General features: G+C 45.8%; 1 protein-coding gene across 1 annotated transcript in view; it reads right to left on the bottom strand.

Annotated features, from left to right (window-relative positions):
* The window catches only part of LOC311130028 (laminin subunit beta-1-like), a 45678-nt gene extending 21018 nt beyond the window's left edge, over positions 1–24660 (bottom strand). Inside the window, exons 1-17 of the mRNA XM_084162638.1 lie at positions 24567–24660; positions 23424–23596; positions 15810–15948; positions 10485–10558; positions 9888–10076; positions 9670–9733; positions 8853–9055; positions 8510–8630; positions 2556–2744; positions 2070–2246; positions 1844–1956; positions 1681–1760; positions 1310–1445; positions 1055–1213; positions 739–875; positions 468–588; positions 63–249 (exon numbers count right to left, since the gene is read on the bottom strand). Coding sequence (XP_084018764.1) covers positions 63–249; positions 468–588; positions 739–875; positions 1055–1213; positions 1310–1445; positions 1681–1760; positions 1844–1956; positions 2070–2246; positions 2556–2744; positions 8510–8630; positions 8853–9055; positions 9670–9733; positions 9888–10076; positions 10485–10558; positions 15810–15948; positions 23424–23596; positions 24567–24597 — 2293 coding nt within the window. The 5' untranslated portion in view covers positions 24598–24660. The remainder of the gene's footprint in view (positions 1–62; positions 250–467; positions 589–738; positions 876–1054; positions 1214–1309; positions 1446–1680; positions 1761–1843; positions 1957–2069; positions 2247–2555; positions 2745–8509; positions 8631–8852; positions 9056–9669; positions 9734–9887; positions 10077–10484; positions 10559–15809; positions 15949–23423; positions 23597–24566) is intronic.
* Positions 24661–24964: the final 304 nt, after the last annotated feature.

The raw sequence follows: 24964 nt of genomic DNA, 5'->3' as shown, positions 1-24964 counted from the left end.
ACCCCCTCCCCCCCCTCCACCGAACCCTACACACACACAGTCCCCCCAGCCCAATCTCCTACCCATAGCCCCCTGGTGTAGCAGGGCAGACACGCTGAAGATGTAGTCTTTACAGATGTCTGTCATGGGGCTCTTGATGACGCTCTGGCTGCTCTCCAGACAGCGGTACCTCTGGAACGTATCCCACGCCCCCTCACCCTGAGAACCCTCAAACAACTCCAGCTCACGCACCCGCGGAATCAGCACCAACTAGAGGGAGAGAGAGGGGAGGAGGGGAGTAAGGAAGAGATATATAAAGACAGAGGGCTTGTCTTAGAGATACTACAAGTCTGTTATTCCACACTACATTGACAATATCATGACTACTGTAGGGATGTTTTCCATACTGACTCGTGTGTGTCTGTGTCTGTTACTGGAAACTACAGTTTATCAGAATGTATGGAGCGTGGTTTGTAACTGTTACTTACGGAGTCGATGAGTGTGTAGGGGCTTTGGACGTCACTGAGAGAGGAGTAGAGACGCAGACTGAGACGCATTGTGTAGTTCAGCCCCTTCTCCAGACACACAGGCCTCGGGAGCACCACATGTCTGACACACACACAGAGGAGAGTAAGGTGTATGGTTGGAACGGTAGAGGTGGTGTGTGGGTGTGTGTTTGTGTGTGTAAAGTTGGTGTATGAAGGTGGAGGTAGGGGTGTATTGTAGGGACTAGGAGATGTGTGTCACTTGGGTACCTACCTGGATCCTGGAGGAAGAGACACCGACTGCTGATCTCCTCCTGGTAGCGTGTTTTCACATGGACTGACTGGCTGTCCCACTCTCTTTGAGTAAGGACGTATCACTCTGATCTCCACCTGCTCCCACTGCTCCGGGAACTACAGCAACACATGCACCACACATCAGACACACAATATCACACGTTGCAGACAGTAGAGAAAACTGTGTGTTAGTCTGTGTGTATGTGTGTGTGTTTGCATGTTCATATACGTGTGTGTGTATATGTCCGTGTGTGTGTGTGTGTTTGTGTGTGTGTGTGTGTGTGTGTGTGTTTTACCTGTGGTTCATAGCGGATCAGCATGTCGTAGTCCATGGAGTCAGGTATGTTGTTGATGTGGAACTCCAGGTGGGCTCCCTCAGGTACATTGACAAACCCTGCCCCTGTCCAGGTAGGACTACGGTCCAGAGGATAGGGCCTGGGAACCACTGTCACACCCTGAGAGGGAGGGAGGGAGAGAGAAAGAGAGATATGACAGATTTAGAAAGACAGAGACAGAGAGATTGAAAGCGAGAGGTCAACACACACACTCACAGGGCCGTGCTTGGCGTCCTCAGCCTCATAGGTGTAGTGGTCCAGGGCGATGAAGTAGAATCCTGACTCCACCTGGTCACAACGCCTCCCATACATGTGTCCTCTACACTGACACTGGCCTGATATTGGAGAACAACTAGAGATGGAGGGAAAGAGAGGGGGAGGAAGAGAGACAGACAGGGGGGACAATAGAGGGGAGAGAGATAAATAGGGAGAGCAACAGAATGAGGAAAACTGATTGTTAGTAAATATCCAATACCTACAAATACATTCTGCAACAATGCATTTTGGGCGGGGTGGAATTAGGAAGAGTAGTTGTGCTGTGATTAGATCATATGAGTAGAGACATGATGTGATTGGTTAAAACATACTCATTGTTAACGGCTCCGCCCTGGTCGCAGTCACATGGTCTGCAGCCGTCCATGTCATTACTCAGCCCCCAGTGTTGCGGCTGCAGGAAAGAAAGAACAGAGTTATAAATAAACACACACACACACTGCAGACACACAGTGATGTGGTCGATAAGTCCCTCACCAGACACTGGTCACAGTTCCTGCCGGTGACAAGGCGTTTGCAGAAGCAGTTTCCTGTGTCCATGTCACATGGGCTTCCCCCAGGCAGCGTACCCAGGGGGTTACAGGTACACTCTGCCAAAAACACACACACATATCAAATAAACAATGAGAGACAAGAAGATAGGAGTGTGTGAGTGTGTGCGCGTCTGTGCGTGTGTGTGTGTTAGTGTGTGTATTAGACTCACGCAGGCAGCCGTTTGGTCCCTGTCCCAGGCCGTAGTGTCCCTGTCTACAGTGGTCGCAGCGCTCTCCCTCCACACTGGCCTTACAGCGACACTGTCCTGCTATCAGACCAGCAGACACGTCTGTCCTGCCGTCACACACCCCACCCTGCAGGGAGCCCGCCGGGTCACAGCTACACGCTACAGACAGAGGGAGAGAGGGAGGGAGGTGAGTGAGAGAAAAATACATAGAAGGAATGTAGGGGGACAGGATGGGTGAGAGGGAGTTGAAGGAGAAAGAAACAGAAAGAGTTTGGGGAGGGTATTGGAGAGGGAGACAGGTGAAGGAGCGAGAGAGAACAGAGACTCCAACAGTAAATTCAGACTGTTAAGTTCAGAGACAGAGATCAAAGGGAGAGTTGAGAGTTGAAACTTGACAGGTCTGAGGTCATCGGTGAGGCCAGCAAACTCCTGGCCCTTGTCGTAGGTCACAGACAGACGTTGACGTACGTTCACAGATGTTGGGGTCTCTCAAGTGTCTTTCGGGGTGCTGGTAGTAGAAGGGTCTGCACTGCTCACACTGACGCCCCATGGTGTTGTGTTGACACTCATTACACACTCCTCCACTCACGTTCCCCGTAGACAGATACACAGCCATGTCAAAGTGACATGACCTGGAGTGGTAGTTACACTCGCACACTGGGAGAAGGAGAGAGAGACAGAGAGAGAGTTAGAGAGATGGAGAAGGGCGAGGGGGGCCGAGAGAGAGAGAGAAAAATAGAGAATATTTTGTTTAAACATATTTTGCACTTCAAAAGACTACCAACAGGACGGAATGATGTTGAATATTTTTTATATATCTGGAACAGAATGATCCAGACTCTGTATATATACATTTACATTACATTTACGTCATTTAGCAGACGCTCTTATCCAGAGCGACTTACAAATTGGTGCATTCACCTTATGATAGCCAGTGGGACAACCACTTTACAATTAATTTTTTTCTAATGTTTTAAATCTTAATTTTTAGAGTATATTTATAATTTTCATTTGTTTTATGATGAGCTGTGTAGTGCTAGGGCAGAAACCAAAATATGAACCTGAGTTTGGGAAACCCGGCTCTAGATGACCCATTGATAAAGCCATCACCTGCTGCTTATGTTATGTGGGCAGCTTGTCTCTCCCTTTTCTGTTTCCCTTCCTCCTTGTTTTGTCCCCTCTTTGTCTGTTGTATCTGTATGTGTGTTTGTCCCCATTATGTTGGTGCGTCTGCCGGTGTGTGTCTGGAGTGGATCAGGGGGCGTGCTCAGGATCTGCCTCTCCTGTGCAGCTGCGGGTTGTTTCCAGTGATTCCTGCCTACGCAGCTGCATCCTATTCTCTCATCAACCTGCACTACTAATTCCTGGGCATGGCTCTCCACCGGCGCCAGATCGTTGTTCTTACTAGAGCGGTAACTTGGCTCACCAGTAGAGTTAAATTGTCTTTGTCTTCAGCCTGGCTCTTTACTCTCCTTAACCTGTCGTTTGTTTTGTCTTCAGTTCAGACATACCTCCCAACCTTCCTTCCTGCCTGCCTGCCTGCCTGCCTGCCTCAGCCTCTCCTTCCTCCGGAGCCGACTAGCCCACTCTGTTCCTTTTCTTCAGTTGTTTTTTGGACTAGGACAAATTGAACTTTTATTAAAAGCATTTTTGTTTCTTCCACTCCCTTAGTCGTGTTTTGTTTCTCTGAGTGCTGGGTTTAACCATAGCCTAACAGAACGATCTGGCCCTGGACCCAACAGAGAAACAGCACGGGGCAAACAAAGACAGCTTCCAACAAGCTATCCAGGCTCAAGGAACGTTGCTAGGACAGCATGACCAATTGATTCGGACTCTTTTGGAAAATAATCATCAACTGCTGAACCAGGTGACTCAGTTAACAACACAAGTCTCTAAATTGTCTGTTATCAGTTCTCCATCTCTCTCTGACCCCCAGTTTGATGCACCCCAAGTTGTTTCCTCGGACATTATGCAGGCTTCGTTCCATCGGGAACCCCCTGTCACGTCGCCTGAACCGTTCAATGGTGAATTGGACAAGTGCCTGGGATTTTTGCTTCAGTGTGACTTGATTTTTCGGCAGAGACCACTGTCGTTTTCTACTGATTCCTCTAAGGTACATTATGTTCTGGGGCTGTTAAGAGGGAGAGCTCTGGTTTGGGCTGAGGCTGTGTGCTCAAATCAAACTTTGACTGGATTGACTTTTGCTGATTTTTCTGCTAAATTGAAGACTGTTTTTGACCATCCTGACCATGTGGGTAATTCCTCCAAGAGACTTTTTAATTTGAGGCAGGGTTCTAACAGTGTGGCTGAGTACTCTATTGAGTTCTGGACTTGGGCAGCGGACTCCAAGTGGAACAATGTGGCACTTCAAGGAGCATTTCTAAACGGTTTGAATGAAGCCATTAAGGATGAACTGGCTGCTCGTGACGAGCCACATGATTTACTTTCTCTCGTTTCCCTGTCCATTAAGCTAGACAACCGGTTGCGGGAGAGGCGTCGGGAGAGAGGCGGTCGGCCACATCTAGGAGGACGAGTTCCCCAGCCTTCAACCACTCGAGTCTCGCCTCCCCGGAGCCGGCAGCTTCTTGTTCCTGATCCCATCCCGAGCACAGAGGAGGAACCAATGCAAGTGGGTTGAGCTCGACTACCTCCAGCAGAGCGGTAACGGCGCCTCCAGGCGGGTGAGTGCCTGACTGTGGAGACGCCACACACATTCTGGCTACATGCCCTAAGCGACCAAAAGACAAGGCTCGCTCGTAACGGTGGGTCTACTTGCGAGCCGAGAGTTCGATCCTGAACCCATCATTCCCCGATTATAAGTACCTGTAACCTTACGTTTCCAGAGTCATTCCCTGCCACTCTCAGCTCTCATAGACTCAGGTGCAGAAGACAACTTTATTAGCCACCAGTTCGTTACACAAGCTCGTATCCCCGTGGAGCCACTACCTACCCCCATTCGAGTCACAGCCCTTGATGGGCGCCTCCTCGCGGAGATAACTCATCAAACCACCCCCGTTTCCCTAGTGATTTCAGGCAATCATGGTGAAAGCATTCAGTTAAGAGTTAGGTCTGGCTCAGCTACCCCCCTAATCCTTGGCTTCCCCTGGTTGGCTCTTCACAACCCACAAATTGATTGGACACGTCACACCATTCTCAGTTGGAGCACTAACTGCCATTCAGAGTGCCTTAGGTCAGCGGTTCCCCCCACTAAGTGTAACCCAACTCATCCCTCAGCTCCTCCCGATCTGTCATCTGTCCCCAAAGAATACCATGACTTAGCTGAGGTTTTCAGTAAGGACAAGGCTCTGTCTCTACCACCACATAGGCCTTATGATTGCCCTATTGAACTGCTTCCTGGTGCTCCCTTGCCCTCTAGTCGCTTATACAATCTGTCCCGACCGGAAAGAGAGGCAATGGAGCAGTATATTGGTGATTCTCTGGCCTCGGGCATAATCCGTCCCTCGTCGTCTCCTTTGGGTGCTGGTTTCTTTTTCGTTGAAAAGAAAGACAAGTCGTTACGCCCCTGTATCGATTTCAGGGGTTTAAACAACATAACTGTTAAAAACAAGTATCCCCTTCCACTCATCAACTCAGCTTTTGAACCTCTGCATGGCGCCACAGTTTTCTCCAAGCTCGACCTCAGGAACGCTTATCACCTTGTCAGAATCCGAAAGGGAGATGAGTGGAAAACCGCTTTCAACACTCCACTGGGGCATTTTGAGTATTTGGTCATGCCCTTTGGGCTCTCAAACGCCCCTGCTGTATTCCAAGCCATGGTGAACGATGTTCTTAGGGATTTTTTGAACCGTTTTGTCTTTGTATACCTGGATGATATTATTGTTTTTTCCAAGTCACCCGAGGAGCATGAGTCACACGTCCGTCAAGTCCTTCAACGGCTCTTGGAGAATAAGCTGTACGTCAAAGCAGAAAAGTGAGTTCCACAAACAGTCTACATCGTTCCTTGGTTTCATCTTTGAGAGCGGGCAGGTGAAGGCGGACCCCGAGAAGATCCGGGCAGTGACGGAATGGCCCACACCCACCACCCGTAAGCAACTTCAACAATTTTTGGGCTTTGCTAACTTCTACCGTAGATTCATTGAGGGTTTTAGTAAAGTGGTGGCACCCCTTACTAGACTCACATCCCCAAAAGTCCCTTTTCTGTGGTCCCCTGAGGCGAAGCAGGCGGTAGGGGTTTTGAAGGAACTGTTTTCCACCTCCCCCGTGTTGATACACCCCAATACCTCTCTGCAGTTTATTGTGGAGGTGGACGCGTCTGACTCAGGTGTGGGAGCAGTCCTCTCCCAGCGCTCCCCCACTGACCAAAAGCTTCACCCCTGTGCTTTTTTCTCCAAGAAATTGTCACCCACAGAACGGAATTACGACGTTGGAAACCGGGAACTGCTGGCGGTCAAGCTAGCACTGGAAGAATGGCGGCACTGGCTGGATGGAGCTGAACTGCCGTTTGTGGTCTGGACAGACCACAAAAACTTGGCTTACATCCAAGCCACTAAGAGACTCAACTCACGCCAAGCCAGATGGGCCCTGTTTTTTAGTAGGTTTAACTTTATTCTAACATACAGACCGGGGTCAAGAAATGTTAAACCAGATGCTTTGTCCCGCCAGTTTGCTGACCCTTCGGAGACCAGCGAGCCTGAGGCAGTCCTACCTTCCTCATGCGTCGTGGCGGCAGTACAGTGGGAGATCGAGTCTCTTGTGAAGACTGCACTTGCCACGGACCCGGGACCGGGTGATGGACCTCCCAACCTGCTCTTTGTTCCCGAGACGGTCCGGTCTCAGGTGTTGCAGTGGATTCACACCTCCCGTTTTGCTGGTCACCCTGGGAGTCCATCGTTAACCCCGCTGCGGTTCATTTGAAGTTGCCTTCAGCCATGAAGATACACCCTACTTTCCACGTCTCCCAACTGAAACCTGTGTCCTCCAGCCTTTTGTGTCCGCCGGCAGATCCACCTCCACCTGTTCGCCTCATTGACGACCATCCGGCCTACACCGTCAGTAGGCTCCTGGACTCTCGGAGGCGGGGTAGGGGTCTCCAATACCTAGTCGATTGGGAAGGTTATGGACCTGAGGAGAGGTCTTGGGTCCCTAAGCGTTTTGTGTTGGATCCTCAGCTGATCACGGACTTCCATCACGACAACCCTGACAGGCCTGGTGGGTCGCCAGGTGGCGACCATTGAGGGGGGGGTACTGTTATGTGGGAAGCTTGTCTCTCCCTTTTCTGTTTCCCTTCCTCCTTGTTTTGTCCCCTCTTTGTCTGTTGTATCTGTATGTGTGTTTGTCCCCATTATGTTGGTGCGTCTGCCGGTGTGTGTCTGGAGTGGATCGGGGGGCGTGCTCAGGATCTGCCTCTCCTGTGCAGCTGCGGGTTGTTTCCAGTGATTCCTGCCTACGCAGCTGCATCCTATTCTCTCATCAACCTGCACTACTAATTCCTGGGCATGGCTCTCCACCGGCGCCAGATCGTTGTTCTTACTAGAGCGGTAACTTGGCTCACCAGTAGAGTTAAATTGTCTTCGTCTTCAGCCTGGCTCTTTACTCTCCTTAACCTGTCGTTTGTTTTGTCTTCAGTTCAGACATACCTCCCAACCTTCCTGCCTGCCTGCCTGCCTGCCTGCCTGCCTGCCTCAGCCTCTCCTTCCTCCGGAGCCGACTAGCCCACTCTGTTCCTTTTCTTCAGTAGTTTTTTGGACTAGGACAAATTGAACTTTTATTAAAAGCATTTTTGTTTCTTCCACTCCCTTAGTCGTGTTTTGTTTCTCTGAGTGCTGGGTTTAACCATAGCCTAACAGCTTATCTATTGCATCATATTTTCAAACAGCCTATGAAATATGATGCAATAGATAGAAAGGAAAACTGCCTGAAGGCCAGGGTATCAGGCCAGGATATTATGTACATTTACAATGAAGGTTACTGAATGTTTATGTCCATTAGAGAGAATGGTAAATGGTAGTTCATGTGTCAAGACAAATAAATGCAGTTCAAAAGAAAATTCTATATAAAGTGCAGCTGCTGCAGCTTTCAATACTGTGGTGGAGTAAAAGCACTGTATTTGAAAGTTATTATGGATGTTGCCTCTATCAGATCAGGGTGGCATGTCTCCTTCTATGACCATGGCGTGGTCCTGATAGAAATATGCTGTATAGAACATACTGTACAGATCCTCTTCTGTACATCCCTCTGCAAGGTTCTTTGAATAAGGAAGTCTCAAAACAACACCCACAAACGGAGAGAGAGTGGGAGCCTTGTGGTTGCTTTAGCTCAAGTAAAACTACACAAATACATGTATCAAAATGAACGAGTGTCAACATATATGGATTCCATCAACCACCACAACACCCCCATATTGTCTGATATATCTGGCACAGTGTGATCAGTGTGTGTGTGTGTGTGTGTAAGTATCTCACTCTTGCAGGCATTGGTGTTGCGTCCCTCTGCAGGCCTCCAGGGCAGGTCATTGTAGAAGTCCTTACAGTGCTCACAGTTCAGACCTTCTGTGTTGTGGTTACACATACAGTGACCATGGACCTGGATACACACACACAAACAAACACACATAAACACACACAAACACACACAGAGAGAGCGAGAGAGAGAAACACTAGTGTTAGAGGCGCTAGTACCAAATACTTGAGAAAAACTACTACTTGAGCCATTTCCCTCTTAACGGTCACACAACCTGTTAGGAGAATGTGTGTATGTTGTGTGTGTATGATGTATCGCGTGTGTGTGCGTCTATGTTTCACTCACCATGCCCTCTGTGCTTACATGTATCCCATCTACAGGGGCACATTTAGAAGCATGTCCGTAGCAGAAGCAGTTGCCGCGGACGACCATGTCAAAGAGGGAGTAGTAGTATTTCTCTGTGACCTCGTCTCTGGAGTCCAGCAGGTTGTCACCCAGTGTGTGGAGCTTAGTAAACTGGACACGCAGGTTAGTGATCTTCAGCATGTCTACACACACATATGGAGACACATACACAAAGAATCAGGATAAATGCACACGTATTACCATTCTAATGTAATGGCCCATCTAAAACAGCAGTGGTACGTTATAGGAATGTTTCTATAGGTTACTGTGTCTTTATATTAGGTTCTGGATCTTCTCCAAGCTCGTCTCTACGACCTCTGACCCTAAAGATGTGGGATCCTCCTTCTGAAGGCTCCATACACCCTACACACACATTCACTACATACTTAACATGAGGGGCCCTCTGTGTAAGTGTGTGTGTGTGAGTATGGGCGAGTTTGGGTATGAATGAGGCCCTAAAGTTTGTGTGTGTGTGTGTGTGCGCGAGAGAGTGTGAGTCTGGCTACTGTCTCAGTCCACAAGCTGAGGGGTGTGTGTGTGTGTGTGTGTGTGTGTATGTGTGTGTGTGTGTGTAGCTTCTACATGTGAAATTCCATAAGAGGTACCCGGATAACCTGACCTCTAACCCCTGCCCTGCTGTGTTGCCTTGACTACTGCCACTAGTCAGAATGGTTTGTTGCAGTACTAACTGGATCGTATTTAGCTAATGAGATATGCCACCTCTGGCCTGGTGTTGTACTGTAGTTACAGCACTTACTCTGTATCCTGGGACTGTAAGGGTCTTCAATCTCAAACGCTGGGTCCAGCACCCTGAATATCACCTGATAGAGAGGGGGAGAGGGGGATGGAGAGAAGGATTGTAAAAATAAAAGTTAACTAGGTTATAAACCAATGAGAGATTAACTCTGAAGCATTCTGGAGCCACATATTCTACCCCCTCCATTGCAAAAGCTCAAAGGCCACACAGATGCACACCTCTCCCTCTGTGGATGGCTCTATGTCAGAGTAGCGGGAGTCACAGATGACGTCGTCCACTTTGACCAATGGTCCCACGGATATCCCAGGGAAGGCGGACTCACAGTCGTAGCTATAGTAACGGTACACTTGCCACTTCTTTCCAAAATCCATGGAACGCTCGATCACCATGGTGGCCGGACGGAACGTCTATCAATCAAAGAGATCATTCTAATTCGTAACACAGAAATTCAACAAATATAAAGGAATAGTTTCTTGACCACGTGACCCGACCAGGGAAAACTCTGGGTCCTAATATTATAACACAGAAAGAAAGAAAGAGAGAGAATGAGAACAAGAATGAAAGAGAGAGGAGAGTCCAGACCAGAGACAGAAACAGAGATACATTGAGGGTTCTAAAGGCAGCTGGAGAGACTCAATACTGATGCCAGCAGTACTGAGTATAGTGTTTTACAGCAGCCCTCTCTCCCATCCATCTCAAGAGACTAGGGCGATTTTCCACATACCTCGAACACAGCTGTGAGTGTGTGTGTGTGTGTGTGTGTGTGTGTGTGTGTGTGTGTGTGTGTGTGTGTGTGTGTGTGTGTGTGTGGCCACCTTAAAGGTCATGATGAGATGTGTGAAGTGGAACTCAGCTTCCAGGTTCAGTTGAATGGTCACATTCTCCACACCTGCAGCACAGGGAAACAAACACACAACACACACTGAGACAGACATCCCATTATAGACATATCCTGCTTTACACATTAGTGAGTCTGCCAAAATCTCTGCTAACACACACACACAGGAAATGGGATGATTGGCCGTGTCAATTTGACCATGTCAATTGGTCTTTCAGCCACATCCATGTGACTAATTGATCCGTTGCCGTGGTAACATGTGCGTAGTGGGACCTCATATGAACTAATGCAGTGGGATAAGGAAATCCCAACCCCTGCTTTTCTGTGTTTCGTCCTCCCTGGTATTGCCGGACCATCTGGGCATCTGGCTGCGGTTCCTTCCATGACTCAACAACAATGGACACTTTATCCTCCCCATTAATAAACAAACCCACTGAGTGTGAGTGTGTGTGTTCGTCTGTGCATGGGCTATGTGAGTCTGTGATAGTGTTACAATTGTGTGTGTGTGTATGTGGGAAAGCCAGTCCAGTTCCCATGCTCTCAGACAAGAATACCTCAGTCTCTTATTATGTTGTCCAGTTGCAAGTATGTATGCGAGGGAATGTGTGTGCGTGTGTGTATTACAGGGAACAATGCGGTCATGTCGTGTTGGCAGTGTTGATATACAGCTGTGTCTAACACCTGTTCACTTGAGCATACCTGTATGTCCTCTGCCCTGAAGCCTGCTCTGATTGGCTGAGCTGTGTTGCTCTGTGATCTGCTCTACTAACCGTACCGCCCCCTGTTCCCATGAGAACACATTTAGCACACTCTCACACACTGACCATTCTCGCACAGCTGGACTTCACCATGACACACACACATGTGCACACATGTTTGTTTTACTATCCTTGTGGGGACCAAACAATTGATTCCCATTCAAAATCCTATTTTCCTAACCCTAAACATAACCCTAAACCTTAACCTAACCCTAACCCTATTTGTTTATTTTGATTCCCATTAGCTTTTGCAGAAGCAGCAGTTACTCTTCCTGGGGTTCACAAAAAACACAAAACATGACAAGTAACAAAACACTGATAGACGAGGACAGTCACACAATGATATACAAACAAAACAACAAAGAAATAATACAAACAATACAACAAAAATGATGTGTGTGTTAGAGTGTGTCTGTGTGTGTGTGTGTTTGTCCCCTCATAGTCCCTGCAGTTCCATGAGTTGTTGTTTAATAAATTTTTTAAAGATCATTTTGCTGTTTGCTTGAGTAATTGGAGATGGAAGGGAGTTCCATGCGATCATGGCTCTGTATAAAACTATGCATTGCCGTCAATTTGTTTTGGACTTGGGGACAGTGAAGAGACCCCTGGTGGCATGTCTTGTAGGGTATGTATGGGTGTCTGAGCTGAATGTTATTTGATTATGCAGACAATCTGGCATTTTCGTCACAGTAATATTTCTTATAAAAACTAGAAGAGAAGCAGTTAATCTCTCGTCAACCATGAACCAGGAAAGACTGCCATGCATGTTGTTGATGTTAGTTCTGTATGTTCAGTTAAGGGCAAGGTGTGCTGCTTTGTTTTGATCCAGCTGCAGCTTTGCTAGGTCTTTCTTTGCTGCACTTGACCATATTACTGGACAGTAATCAAGACGGGACAAGACCAGAGCCTGAACAACTAGTACAGTTGATTTGTGTCAAAAACGCAGAACATCTTTTTATAACAGACATACCCCTCCCCATCTTCACAACAACGTTGTCAATATGACTTTTTCCACCTCTCCCACAATAACTTGACCAAATTCAAAAAAGCAATCCTTCGCTTTCATTATTAGATCTTTTATACAAAAATATGATGGTTCACTGTTCAATGTTGTCATTTCACTTCTGAGTTTTTCCACTTTACTAGTGAAATAGTCATTGAAATGATTGTCAATATCGAAAGGTTTTGTTATAAATTACCCATCAACTTCAATGAACAATGGAGATGTATTGGGTTTCTGCCCATGAAATAATTTAAGGTACTCCAAAGTATTTTTCCATTGAATTTTATGTCAATTATCTTTGGTTGGTGATATCATTTCTTCTTTTTGTGAAGTTTAGTCACAACATTTATCAATTTACAGTATGTCAACGACTTTGTATGATCTCTTATAAATTACTTTAGGCCCAACCTTTGGCACGTTGGTTTTCCTTGTTATTGCCACAATGTTATGATCACTACAGCCAATGGAAACTGATATTGCTTTGGATGTCACAGATCCAACACTATTGGTATGCACTCCAGTTGGTTGAGCGATAACCCGGGTCATATTACAGGCATTAGTCACAGTTAGAAGCTTCCTCTTGAGAGGACAGCTAGTTGCTAACCAGCCAATGTTCTGGTCACCCAGAAAATAGACCTCTCTGTTAACATCACACACATTATAAAGCATAACACACACATATTATCCAAATACTGACTGTTAGCACTTAGTGGCCTATAGCGGCACCCCAAAAGAAGAGGCTTTAGATGAGGCAGGTGAACATGCAACCACAACACTTCCAGAACATTTGACATGAGATCTTCACTAAGCTTTACCGGAATATGGCTCTGAACATAAAGTATACAGCAACACCTCCCCCATAGGCATTCCGTCTTTTCCATAGTTACAGTATAAGCCTATATTGCTACTGCTGTATCATCTAAGAAATTATCTAAGTGAGTTTCAGAGATGGCCAGTATATGAATGTTATCCGATGTTAGCAAGTTATTGATTGCATGAATCTTATTTCTAAGGCTACATACACTGAGTGTACAAAACATTAGGAACATTGCGAGCTCTTTCCATGACATAGACTGACTATGTGAATCCAGGTGAAGGCTATGATCCCTTATTGATGTCACTTGTTAAATCCACTTCAATCAGTGTAGATGAAGGGTAGGAGACAGGTTAAAGAAGGATTTTAAAGCCTTGCTGGGTTTTTCACGCTCAACAGTTTCTGTGATTTATTTAGAATTCAAGGCACACTTAACCAGCATGGCTACCACAGCATTCTGCAGCGATACGCCTGTCACGTTTGTCATAATGATTGGACCAAGGCGCAGCGTGATATGCGTACATCTTTTTAATAGTGTACTGGCAACACGATACAAAATACAAAACAACCAAACGAAACGTGAAGTCCTCGGTTAACAACACAAACCAACACGGAACAAGATCCCACAAAAGACAAGTGCACAACAGGCTGCCTAAGTATGGTTCCCAATCAGAGACAACAAGACACAGCTGTCTCTAATTGGGAACCACCCCGGCCAACATAGAAACACTTAAACTAGATCGTGAACATAGAAAATGAAACATAGACACTACACAAAGAAACTAACACCCTGGCTCAACATACAAGAGTCCCCAGAGCCAGGGCGTGACAACGCCATCCCATATGGTTTGGGCTTAGTGGGACTATCATTTGTTTTTCAACAGGACAATGACCCAACACATCTCCAGGCTGTGTAAGGGCTATTTTACCAAGAAGGAGAGTGATGGAGTGCTGCATCAGATGACCTGGCCTCCACAATCCCCCAACCTCAACCCAATTGAGATGGTTCAGGATGAGTCAGACGGCAGAGTGAAGGAAAAGCAGCCAACAAGTGCTCAGCATATGTGGGAACTCCTTTAAGACTGTTGGAAAAGCATTCCAGGTGAAGCTGGTTGAGAGAATGCCAAGAGCGTGCAAAGCTGTCATCAAGGCAAAGGGTGGCTATTTGAAGAATCTCAAATATAAAATATTTAGATTTGTTTAACACTTTTTTGGTTACTACATGATTCCATATGTGTTATTTCATAGTTTTGATGTCTTCACTATTATTCTACAATGTAGAAAATAGTACAAATAAAAACCTGGAATGAGTAGGTGTGTCCAAACTTTTGACTGATACTGTATGTGTGTGTGTGATGTTGGGCTGAAGCTACTGGCTCTGAAGCTTGGCTCTCTCATTCCTCCCAAGCTTTTGGGAGGGAGGGAGGACAATGAGCCTGTTGTAGTTGATGTAAGCAATGTTCCCATGCTGTATGGCAGCTTTCATAGCTGGGATAAGTTATTTCCGCCTCTGGCGCACAGGTTCAGAGAAGTCCTCTTTGAGGAATATGTTGGTTCCTCTCAAGTTCTTGGCTCTCTGCAGAACAGCCATCTTGTCCTTAAACCTCAGGAACTTGACCACTATCAGCCTGGGTCTGTCACCTGGGCTGATTACAAACGTTTAAAGTTACATGTTTTCCAGACCTGTGGGCGTACTCCACCTCAATCTCCGTATGATAAATCTGTAGCTTTTCAGTGATAATTTTTCATACTTTCTCCTCAGACTCGATCCAGTTCTCTTGTGAAGACTCTGGTATGCCATCCACAACAATGGTATTCCTCCTGGATTGTCCCCATAAATAGTCTGTTTTCCCAGTCATTGTTAATAATGATTCATCTCGAGAGGACTTACAGTTTGTTGTCATCTTGCTGCAAGTCTCTTTCAGGACATACACCTCTCCCTGGGAGAACTGCAAATTGTTCTTACAGTTCTGGACCTCTCTGGTCAGATCATCCATTCTTTCGTTAGTTGAGTCCATCAGTATCTGGAAAAAGCTCTTGAAGCTATTTTCCTGTTGTTGTAACAACTGCTTGTAAAATCATTTTTGTTCATTTAAAAGATCATTCACCTGTGATAGAGAAACACTGTCCTCTCCATTACTCCCACCTTTGGCTTTGGATGCCATGATAGTAATGTAGGCAAACGCTGGTACTCCATGCAGTTTCAGACAGGGCCGGTCGCAGGGCAGATTTAAACAGCAACAAACACCAGGGATTTAGACAGCCTCAGGCCCGGGACAATCCTCAGTCCTAGCCACAAGGGCTAACCGCATCGCAGGCTGTGTTCAAGCTGTCAAGGAAATCTTGCTATGCCAAGCAGCTCTTCAAACTTTTGGTTGGCTGGATCCCTGGACAGATATAGTGGTCCCAGCAACTGAGGCTACCAGCGTCGCGGGATCCAAATTCAAAAGGTAGCTAGTAACCAAACTTTTTCAATAGAACACTTTTTCAGAGACTTTCAAAACTTTCAAAACAACAAACCGAGCTCTCCCTCGTTCCGCCCTCGTTCCGTGTTCAACATGTGATGTCCATACCCTAACCCTAATTGTAACCCTAACCCTAAACCTAACCCCTAAGCCTAAAATAGCCTTTTTCCTTGTGTTTTTCCGGCGAAATGTCCCCACTTGTCTGAATGTTCCTTGTTTTACTACTAAAACCAAAAACAGACACCCACTCACACATTCTCACCATTCTCAGACTGCCACCAGGTCTTGAGGCGGTTGGGGGCGAAGGTGGTGACCAAGTTTTCGATGCTGTGGCTGGTGGTGTGGTTCATCCTCTCATCATACATCTCCCTGGAGTCACACACAAAACACTTCTTCTCCTCCTACAGAGAGAGAGGGAGGAGAGAGAGAGAATGTCTCAGTACTGTGAAGAACATGATCATTCACCTCTGATTATAGCGCAAGAGTCCATACGCTACCACTCAGTATGTCATCACCGTCTGTGTGTGTGTGTGTGTGTGTGTGTGTGTGTGTCTGTCTGTGCCTGAGTGTGTATATCCTGTAGTGTAAATCATAGTTTATTCTACCCTTTAGGTTCACTGCCCCTCTTAGCAGCAGAAGGTTTGTCTGCTCTCCAGATGTTTGGCGTACACACACAGATTCTGAATTCAGTCTTACACACACACACACACACACACACACACACCCTACTCTCTGCACTGTATCTTCCCAACAAGTGTGTGAGTGAAGATTTCACAACCTCACAGTGTGACTTTCACAACCTTCTAATTTCATCCAAGCGGTTGCTGTCCAATCTATCTGCACACACAAGTTTTAACTGTGTTGAAATGTGACCAGTTGTAACCGCTAAGTGGTCCAACTCCCCCTCCCCTGTAGGCAAAGTCTGCTCCCAGAATTCTTTGCACTAGACCCTCAGGGGGGCTCTTGTCCTCATCCCCCGTTCTCCTCCTCATTATGATGACTAGAATGTTCCAATGTTTCGTTAATCATCCCACAGCCCAATGGTAGATAACCACCCCCTTCACATGGACACATTCTGTAGCCGTTCACCCCCGAGGGGATTCTGGAATAACGGAATACCCCCGATCACCCTCTCCCTTCCTCACCACCCCATGATAAGCACACAGGGTGGTGATTGTGTGGCACACAGTACTTATTGTGGAGGGAAATGCCAAGACTCCCACACAGCACAATACCATAGTCTCTCTCATACACTCAAATTGCTCAAACATTACACTGTACTGTACTACACCATTACATTACAACACTATTTTTTGCAACACAATGAAGTGTTATATCATATACCTGCTGGTCAGGTGTAATATAATAATAATAATAATAATAATAATAATAATAATAATAATAATAAAAACCATTAAGCAGATGCTTTTATCCAAAGTGACTTACAGTCATGCGTGCACACGTTTTACGTATGGGTGGTCCTATCCAGGGAATCGAACCCATCATCCTTGCGTTGCAAGCGCCATGCTCTACCAACTGAACTACAGTGGACCAGTGAGTGTTTCGATCATATGTGGCCCAGCTCTATTAGCTGCAAATCTAATGGTCATATCGTGTCCCATTATCTATCTGAACCCCCTGGGGCTTGCCTCCAGGGTGGGTATAATACCCATCTGTGCCCCATGTGTTACTTCTAGGTGCAAGGCCTTTTGGGGCCCCTAAGCAAGAATTGGGCAAAACATTTTAATGGCCCCCCCTCTTGACGGCGTGGAGAAAAAATTGAAGTTTTAATAAAGTTAATTTCCTGCAGTACACATTTTGCCATGGGGCGTAGAGAAATTGTTGCAGTTTTAAACTCAAGTTTTCTGCAATTCTACACATTTTGCCATGGGGGCAGAGAGAATAATGTGACATCCTATAACAAATTTCATGCAATTTTACCCATTTTGCCATGGATTGGAGACATTTTAGCAGTTTTAAAGCTAATTTCTAGAAATTCTACACATTTTGCCATGTTAATATGATATCTGTGAGAGTGACTAACATAATCAATTGGGCACGGTCCTTCATGCGTGGTCGGTAAAATCACCCATGATTTGGGGAGAACCGGGATGAAAGTAAAACTGTTTTCTTTTTTTTTATTACTCAAAGATCGATAGAGCTAGAGACACCATATTTTATGACAAACAACTTATATACCTTCAGAAAGTATTCACACCCCTTGACTCTTTTCACATTATGTTTTTATACATTTTTACAAATGAATGAAAAATTAAAAGCTGAAATGTCTGAAATCAATAAGTAATCAACCCCTTTGTTATGGCAAGTCTAAATAAGTTCAGGAGTAAACATTTGCTTAACAAGTCACATAATAAGTTGCATGGACTCTGTTTGCAATAATAGTGTTTAACATGATTTTTGAATGACTACCTCATTATCTGTAAGGTCCCTCAGTCGAGCAGTGAAATTCAAATACAGATTCAACCACAAAGACCAGGGAGGTTTTCCAATGCCCCGCAAAAAAGAGCACCTACTGGTAGATGGGTAAAAATATAAAAAAGCGAACACTGAATATCCCTTTGAGCATGGTGAAGTTACTAATTACACTTTGGATGGTGTATCAATACACTCAGTCACTACAAAGATACAGACGTCCTTCCTAACTCAGTTGCCAGAGAGGATGGAGACCGCTCAAGGATTTCACCATGGGGTCAATGGTGACTTTAAAACAGTTACAGAGTTTAATGGCTGTAATAGGAGAAAACTGAGGATGGATAAATAACACTGTAGTTACAGTGGCTTGCGAAAATATTCACCCCCTTGGCATTTTTCCTATTTTGTTGCCTTACAACTTGGAATTAAAATGGATTTTTTGGGGGTTTGTATCATTTGATTTGCACAACATGCCTACCACTTTGAAGATGCAAAATATATATATATTTTTTTTAACAAACAAGAAATAAGACAAAAAAACAGAAAACTTGAGTGTGCATAACTATTCACTCCCCCAAAGTCAATACTTTGTAGAGCCACCTTTTGCAGCAATTACAGCTGCAAGTCTCTTGGGGTATGTCTCTATAAGCTTGGCCCACTGTGATTTTTGCCCATTCTTCAATGCAAAACTACTCCAGCTCCTTCAAGTTGGATGGGTTCCACTGGTGTACAGCAATCTTTAAGTCATACCACAGATTCTCAATTGGATTGAGGTCTGGGCTTTGACCAGGCCATTCCAATACATTTAAATGTTTCCCCTTAAACCACTCAAGTGTTGCTTTAGCAGTATGCTTAGGGTCATTGTCCTGCTGGAAGGTAAACCTCCGTCCCAGTCTCAAATCTCTGGAAGACTGAAACAGGTTTCCCTCAAGAATTTCCCTGCATTTAGCGCCATCCATCATTCCTTCAATTCTGACCAGTTTCCCAGTCCCTGCCGTTGAAAAACATCCCCACAGCATGATGCTGCCACCACCATGCTTCACTGTCAATTCATAGAAATGGCGCCGGAGAAGATGGCTGCCGTTTTACAGCCTTCTAACCAATTGTACTATTATGTGTGTTTTTCCGCGTTATTTGTAATTTATTCTGTACATAATGTTTCTGCCATCGTCTCTTATAACCAAAAAGAGCTTCTGGATATCAGGACAGTGATTACTCACCTCGTATTGGACAAATACTTTTTATTCAACAAGTTGGACGCGAAGGATATCCTACAGACACCCGACAAGGCCCAAATCCCCGTCATTCGCATGAGAAAGAGACGGAGATATCGTGGACGTAGGTCGTGGTGCCTTGTAAGGATCCGACAGCGAGCGAGTAAACTGCCTCTTCCATCAATCCTATTAGCCAATGTTCAATCATTTGAGAATAAATTGGATGACCTAAGATTACGGTTATCCTACCAACGGGACATTAAAAACTGTAATATCTTATGTTTCACCGAGTCGTGGCTGAACGACGACATGGACAACATACAGCTAGCGGGCTATACGCTACATCGGCAGGATAGAACGACTGACTCCGGTAAGACAAGGGGTGGCGGTCTGTGTATATTTGTAAACAACAGCTGGTGCACAAAATCAAATACTAAGGAAGTCTCCACCACAAACCAATGCTGGCATTAAGATTGCACTGAATGAGCTGTATAAGACCATAAGTGAACAGGAAAACGCTCATCCAGAGGCAGCGCTCCTAGTGGCCAGGGACTTTAATGCAGGGAAACTTAAATCCGTTCTACCTCATTTCTACCAGCATGTTAAATGTGCAACCAGAGGAAAAAAAACTCTAGACCACCTTTACTCCATACACAGAGACGCATACAAAGCTCTTCCTCGCTCTCCATTTGGCAAATCTGACCATAACTCTATCCTCCTGATTCCTGCTTATAAGCAAAAACTAAAGCAGGAAGCACCAGTGACTCGGTTAATATAAAAGTGGTCAGATGACGCAGATGCTAAGCTACAGGACTGTTTTGCTAGCACAGACTGGAACATGTTCCGGGATTCTTCAGATAGCATTGAGGAGTACACCACATCAGTCACTGGCTTCATCAATAAGTGCATCGATGATATCATCCCCACAGTGACCGTACGTACCTACCCCAACCAGAAGCCATGGATTACAGGCAACATCCGCACTGAGCTAAAGGGTAGAGCTGCCGCTTTCAAGGAGCGGGACTCTAACCCGGACGCTTATAAGAAATCCCGCTATGCCCTCTGACGAACCATCAAACAGGCAAAGAGTCAATACAGGACTAAGATTGAATCGTACTACACCGGCTCTGACGCTCGTCGGATGTGGCAGGGCTTGAAAACTATTACAGACTACAAAGGGAAGCACAGCCACAAGCTGCCCAGTGACACAAGACTTCCAGACGAGCTAAACCACTTCTATGCTCGCTTCGAGGCAAGCAACACTGAAGCATGCATGAGAGCACCAGCTGTTCCGGATGACTATATGATCACGCTCTCCGTAGCCAATGTGAGTAAGACTTTTAAGCAGGTCAACATTCACAAGGCTGCAGGGCCAGATGGATTACCAGGATGTGTACTCCGAGCTTGTGCTGACCAGCTGGCAAGTGTCTTCACTGACATTTTCAACATGTCCCTGACTGAGTCTGTAATACCAACATGTTTCAAGCAGACCACCCCGTGCCCAAGGAAACTAAGATAACCTGCCTAAATGACTACCGACCCGTAGCACTGACATCTGTAGCCATGAAGTGCTTTGAAAGGCTAGTCATGGCTGACATCAACACCATTATCCCAGAAACCCTAGACCCACTCCAATTTGCATACCGCCCCAACAGATCCACAGATGATGCAATCTCTATTGCATTCCACACTGCCCTTTCCCACCTGGACAAGAGGAACACCTACGTGAGAATGCTATTCATTGACTACAGCTCAGCATTCAACACCATTGTGCCCTCAAAGCTCATCACTAAGCTAAGGATCCTGGGACTAAACACCTCTGCAACTGGATCCTGGACTTCCTGACGGGCCGCCCCCAGGTGGTAAGGGTAGGTAACAACACATCTGCCACACTGATCCTCAACACGGTGGCCCCTCAGGGGTGCGTGCTCAGTCCCCTCCTGTACTCCCTGTTCACCCATGACTGCATGGCCAGGCACGACTCCAACACCATCATTAAGTTTGCCGACAACACAACAGTGGTAGGCCTGATCACCGACAACGATGAGACAGCCTATAGGGAGGAGGTCAGAGACCTGGCCTTGTGGTGCCAGGATAACAACCTCTCCCTCAACGTGACCAAGACAAAGGAGATGATTGTGGACTACAGGAAAAAAAAGAGGACTGAGCACGCCCCCATTCTCATCGACGGTGCTGTAGTGGAACAGGTTGAGAGCTTCAAGTTCCTTGGTGTCCACATCACCAACGAACTATCATGGTCCAAACACACCAAGACAGTCGTGAAGAGGGCACGACAAAACCTATTCCCCCTCAGGAGACTGAAAAGATCTGGCATGGGTCCTCAGATCCTCAAAAAATTCTACAGCTGCACCATCGAGCGCATCCTGACTGGTTGCATCACCGCCTGGTATGGCAACTGCTCGGCCTCCGACCGCAAGGCACTACAGAGGGTAGTGCGTACGGCCCAGTACATCACTGGGGCCAAGCTTCCTGCCATCCAGGACCTCTATACCAGGCGGTGTCAGAGGAAGGCCCTCAATATTGTCAAAGACTCCAGCCACCCTAGTCATAGACTGTTCTCTCTGCTACCGCACGGCAAGCGGTACCGGAGTGCCAAGTCTAGGTCCAAAAGACTTCTCAACAGCTTCTACCCCCAAGCCATAAGACTCCTGAACAGCTAAACATGGCTACCCGGACTATTTGCACTGCCCCCCCCCACCCACCCCCACCCCATCTTTTTACGCTGCTGCTACTCTGTTAATTATTTATGCATAGTCATTTAACTCTACCCACATGTACATATTACTTCAACTACCTCAACTAGCCGGTGCCCCCGCACATTGACTCTGCACCGGTAACCCCCTGTATATATAGCCTCCCTACTGTTATTTTATTTTACTTCTGCTCTTTTTTTCTCAACACTTTTTTGTTGTTGTTTTATTTTACTTTTTTATTAAAAATAAATGCACTGTTGGTTAAGGGCTGTAAGTAAGCATTTCACTGTAATGTCTGCACCTATTGTATTCGGCGCATGTGGCCAATAACATTTGATTTGATTTGATTTGGGGATGGTGTTCTCGGGGTGATGAGAGGTGTTGGGTTTGTGCCAGACATAGTGTTTTCCTTGATGGCCAAAAAGCTCAATTTTAGTCTCATCTGTCCAGAGTACCTTCTTCCATATGTTTGGGGAGTCTCCCACATGCCTTTTGGCAAACACCAAACGTGTTTGCTTATTTTTTTCTTTAAGCAATGGCTTTTTTCTGGCCACTCTTCTGTAAAGCCCAGCTCTGTGGAGTGTACAGCTTAAAGTGGTCCTATGGACAGATACTCCAATCTCTTGCAGCTCCTTCATGGTTATCTTTGTTGCCTCTCTGATTAATTCCCTCCTTGCCTGGTCCGTGAGTTTTGGTGGGCGGCCCTCTCTTGGCAGGTTTGTTGTGGTGCCATATTCTTTCCATTTTTTAATAATGGATTTAATGGTGCTCCGTGGGATGTTCAAAGTTTCTGATTTTTTTTTATAACCCATCACTGATCTGTACTTCTCCACAACTTTGTCCCCTGACCTGTTTGAAGAGCTCCTTGGTCTTCATGGTGCCGCTTGCTTGGTGGTGCCCCTTGCTTAGTGGTGTTGCAGACTCTGGGGCCTTTCAGAACAGGTGTTTATATACATGTGACAGATCATGTCACACTTAGATTGCACACAGGTGGACTCTATTTAACTAATTATGTGACTTCTGAAGGTAATTGGTTGCACCAGATCTTATTTAGGGGCTTCATAGCAAAGGGGGTGAATACATATGTACTCACCACTTTTCCTGTATTTATTTCCCCATTTTTTTCCATTTTACTTCACCAATTTGGACTATTTTGTGTATGTCCATTACATGAAATCCAAATAAAAATCCATTTAAATTACAGGTTGTAATGCAACAAAATAGGAAAAACGGCAAAGGGGATGAATACCAGTGACTCGGTTAATAAAAAAGTGGTCAGATGGTCACTAGATGGGTTAAGAAAATGACATATTTTTGGAACCTTAAACAACCATACAACTCTACAACCCTTACAAAGCTATTGAGACCCCGACTGCGTTCATAAATAAGACACTGCTTATGTCGGGGCCCCTAGCGGCTGGGAGCCCTAAGTGACCGCTTATCTCGCTTATGCCCACAGCCGGCCCTGTCTAGGTGTAGTGCACCTATCTGTGCCCCAGGTGTGAGGTGTCTTACCTCCAGGTGACCAACGATGCAAAAGCGCTCAGGCTTCTCAATGCCGCAAGTGGAAGAGGCGGTGAGCTGGTGCGCGCGGCCGATCAGAAGGTCCCCGGTGGCGGGGTAGCAGCTCCCCTCAGTGCACACATCCCCAAACTCCGGCAGCTGTGCAAAGGAGCGCCACCCAAGGGCTGCGGGACAGAAACAGCGGTGAGTTTAGGGTATCATGGCACACGGGCGCGCAAAACATGTCTGGAATATAACTCCCCATGCAAGTATTATGCAATAGAACTAATCGTTATCCCACAGTTAAAAATCTGTACAAACATTTTCGACTTATGAGGCGTGTCTCTCCATTGCTATCACAGTCTCCCTTTAGTCTAATTCATCACTGGGTATTTGTATTGTTTTTTTTTAACCTTTATTTAACTAGGCAAGTCAGTTAAGAACAAATTCTTATTTATAATGACGCCTACCCAGGCCAAACCCGGACGACTCTGGGCCAATTGTGCGCCGCCCTATGGGACTCTCAATCATGGCCGGTTGTGATACAGCCTGGAATCGAACCAGGGAGTCTGTAGTGACGCCTCAAGCACTGAGATGCAGTGCCTTAGACCACTGCGCCACCCGGGAGTGTATAAAAACATAACGGTCACAAGATAGGCTTATCTCTGGTTAATTTAATTGAAATCACATGGACTCGCTTTCCAATCGATCCCTGTGGGGGGACTGTTTATGAAAACAGGCTGTTATGTTTGGGAATAACATCGACTGTGGGAAACAGTTATTGACTGTACAAAACAGCTTCTGTAAATGATAGCTAGTTGAAAATAATGTGCCCAAAACATATTTAGACAAGCATAGTGGACTGAAGCATCTGACATGTATAAGCTGTTGAACACATTTTAAATAATGGCTTACATATGTTCCTCATTAAATGTCCCCATGGTCCTGGATAAGTGAGAGTGAAAAGTAACACTGGAATGAAACTTTGTTGGCAACCGAAAATAAAATCCTCTATTGGATCTCTTTAGGTTTTTCTTTTCCTCTTAAGTCAATACTTGGCTTTATGCTACTCCTCAAAAGGCATTGAGAAAAGCTACATGCGCAGTAGGAAATTCACTATAAAACGAAACAGTTCCATGTAAAAACAATACTTACTCAAAAGTGATGCGATGTGTAATATCAACATTTTCGAGTGTGAAACATTGATAATTATCCCTCGGGTTGTTGTCAGCAAGTCCTGAAGCAGTTGTGTGCGTGAGTGTGTCTGTGTGTGTGAAAGAGTGGTCTCTAACTCTGTTCTAGGAGGTCGTGGCGAACCCCCAGCTATGCATCCCACTTGCTAGCGTGTCCCAACCCTCCTGGCTGGGTATGCAGCGCAGCGTGCTAACGAAGATAAGCGCGCCCCCTTGGCGCACCAGATTCAGCCTTTCTTTCATTAAATCATATAAGTAAGGCCTTTCTTTGATTAAATCATATAAGTAAATTACTTTACTTTTAATCTAGTGCTAAAAGTCAATAGACTGCTCTAGGTGTGTTGTCAAATCAAAGTTGTG

Source organism: Coregonus lavaretus (assembly GCF_964263955.1).
Source record: "Coregonus lavaretus genome assembly, chromosome: 5".
Classification (NCBI taxonomy): Eukaryota; Metazoa; Chordata; class Actinopteri; order Salmoniformes; family Salmonidae; genus Coregonus; species Coregonus lavaretus.
Note: the sequence above shows the minus strand (reverse complement) of the source record. Positions and strands in the feature narration are given on the sequence as shown.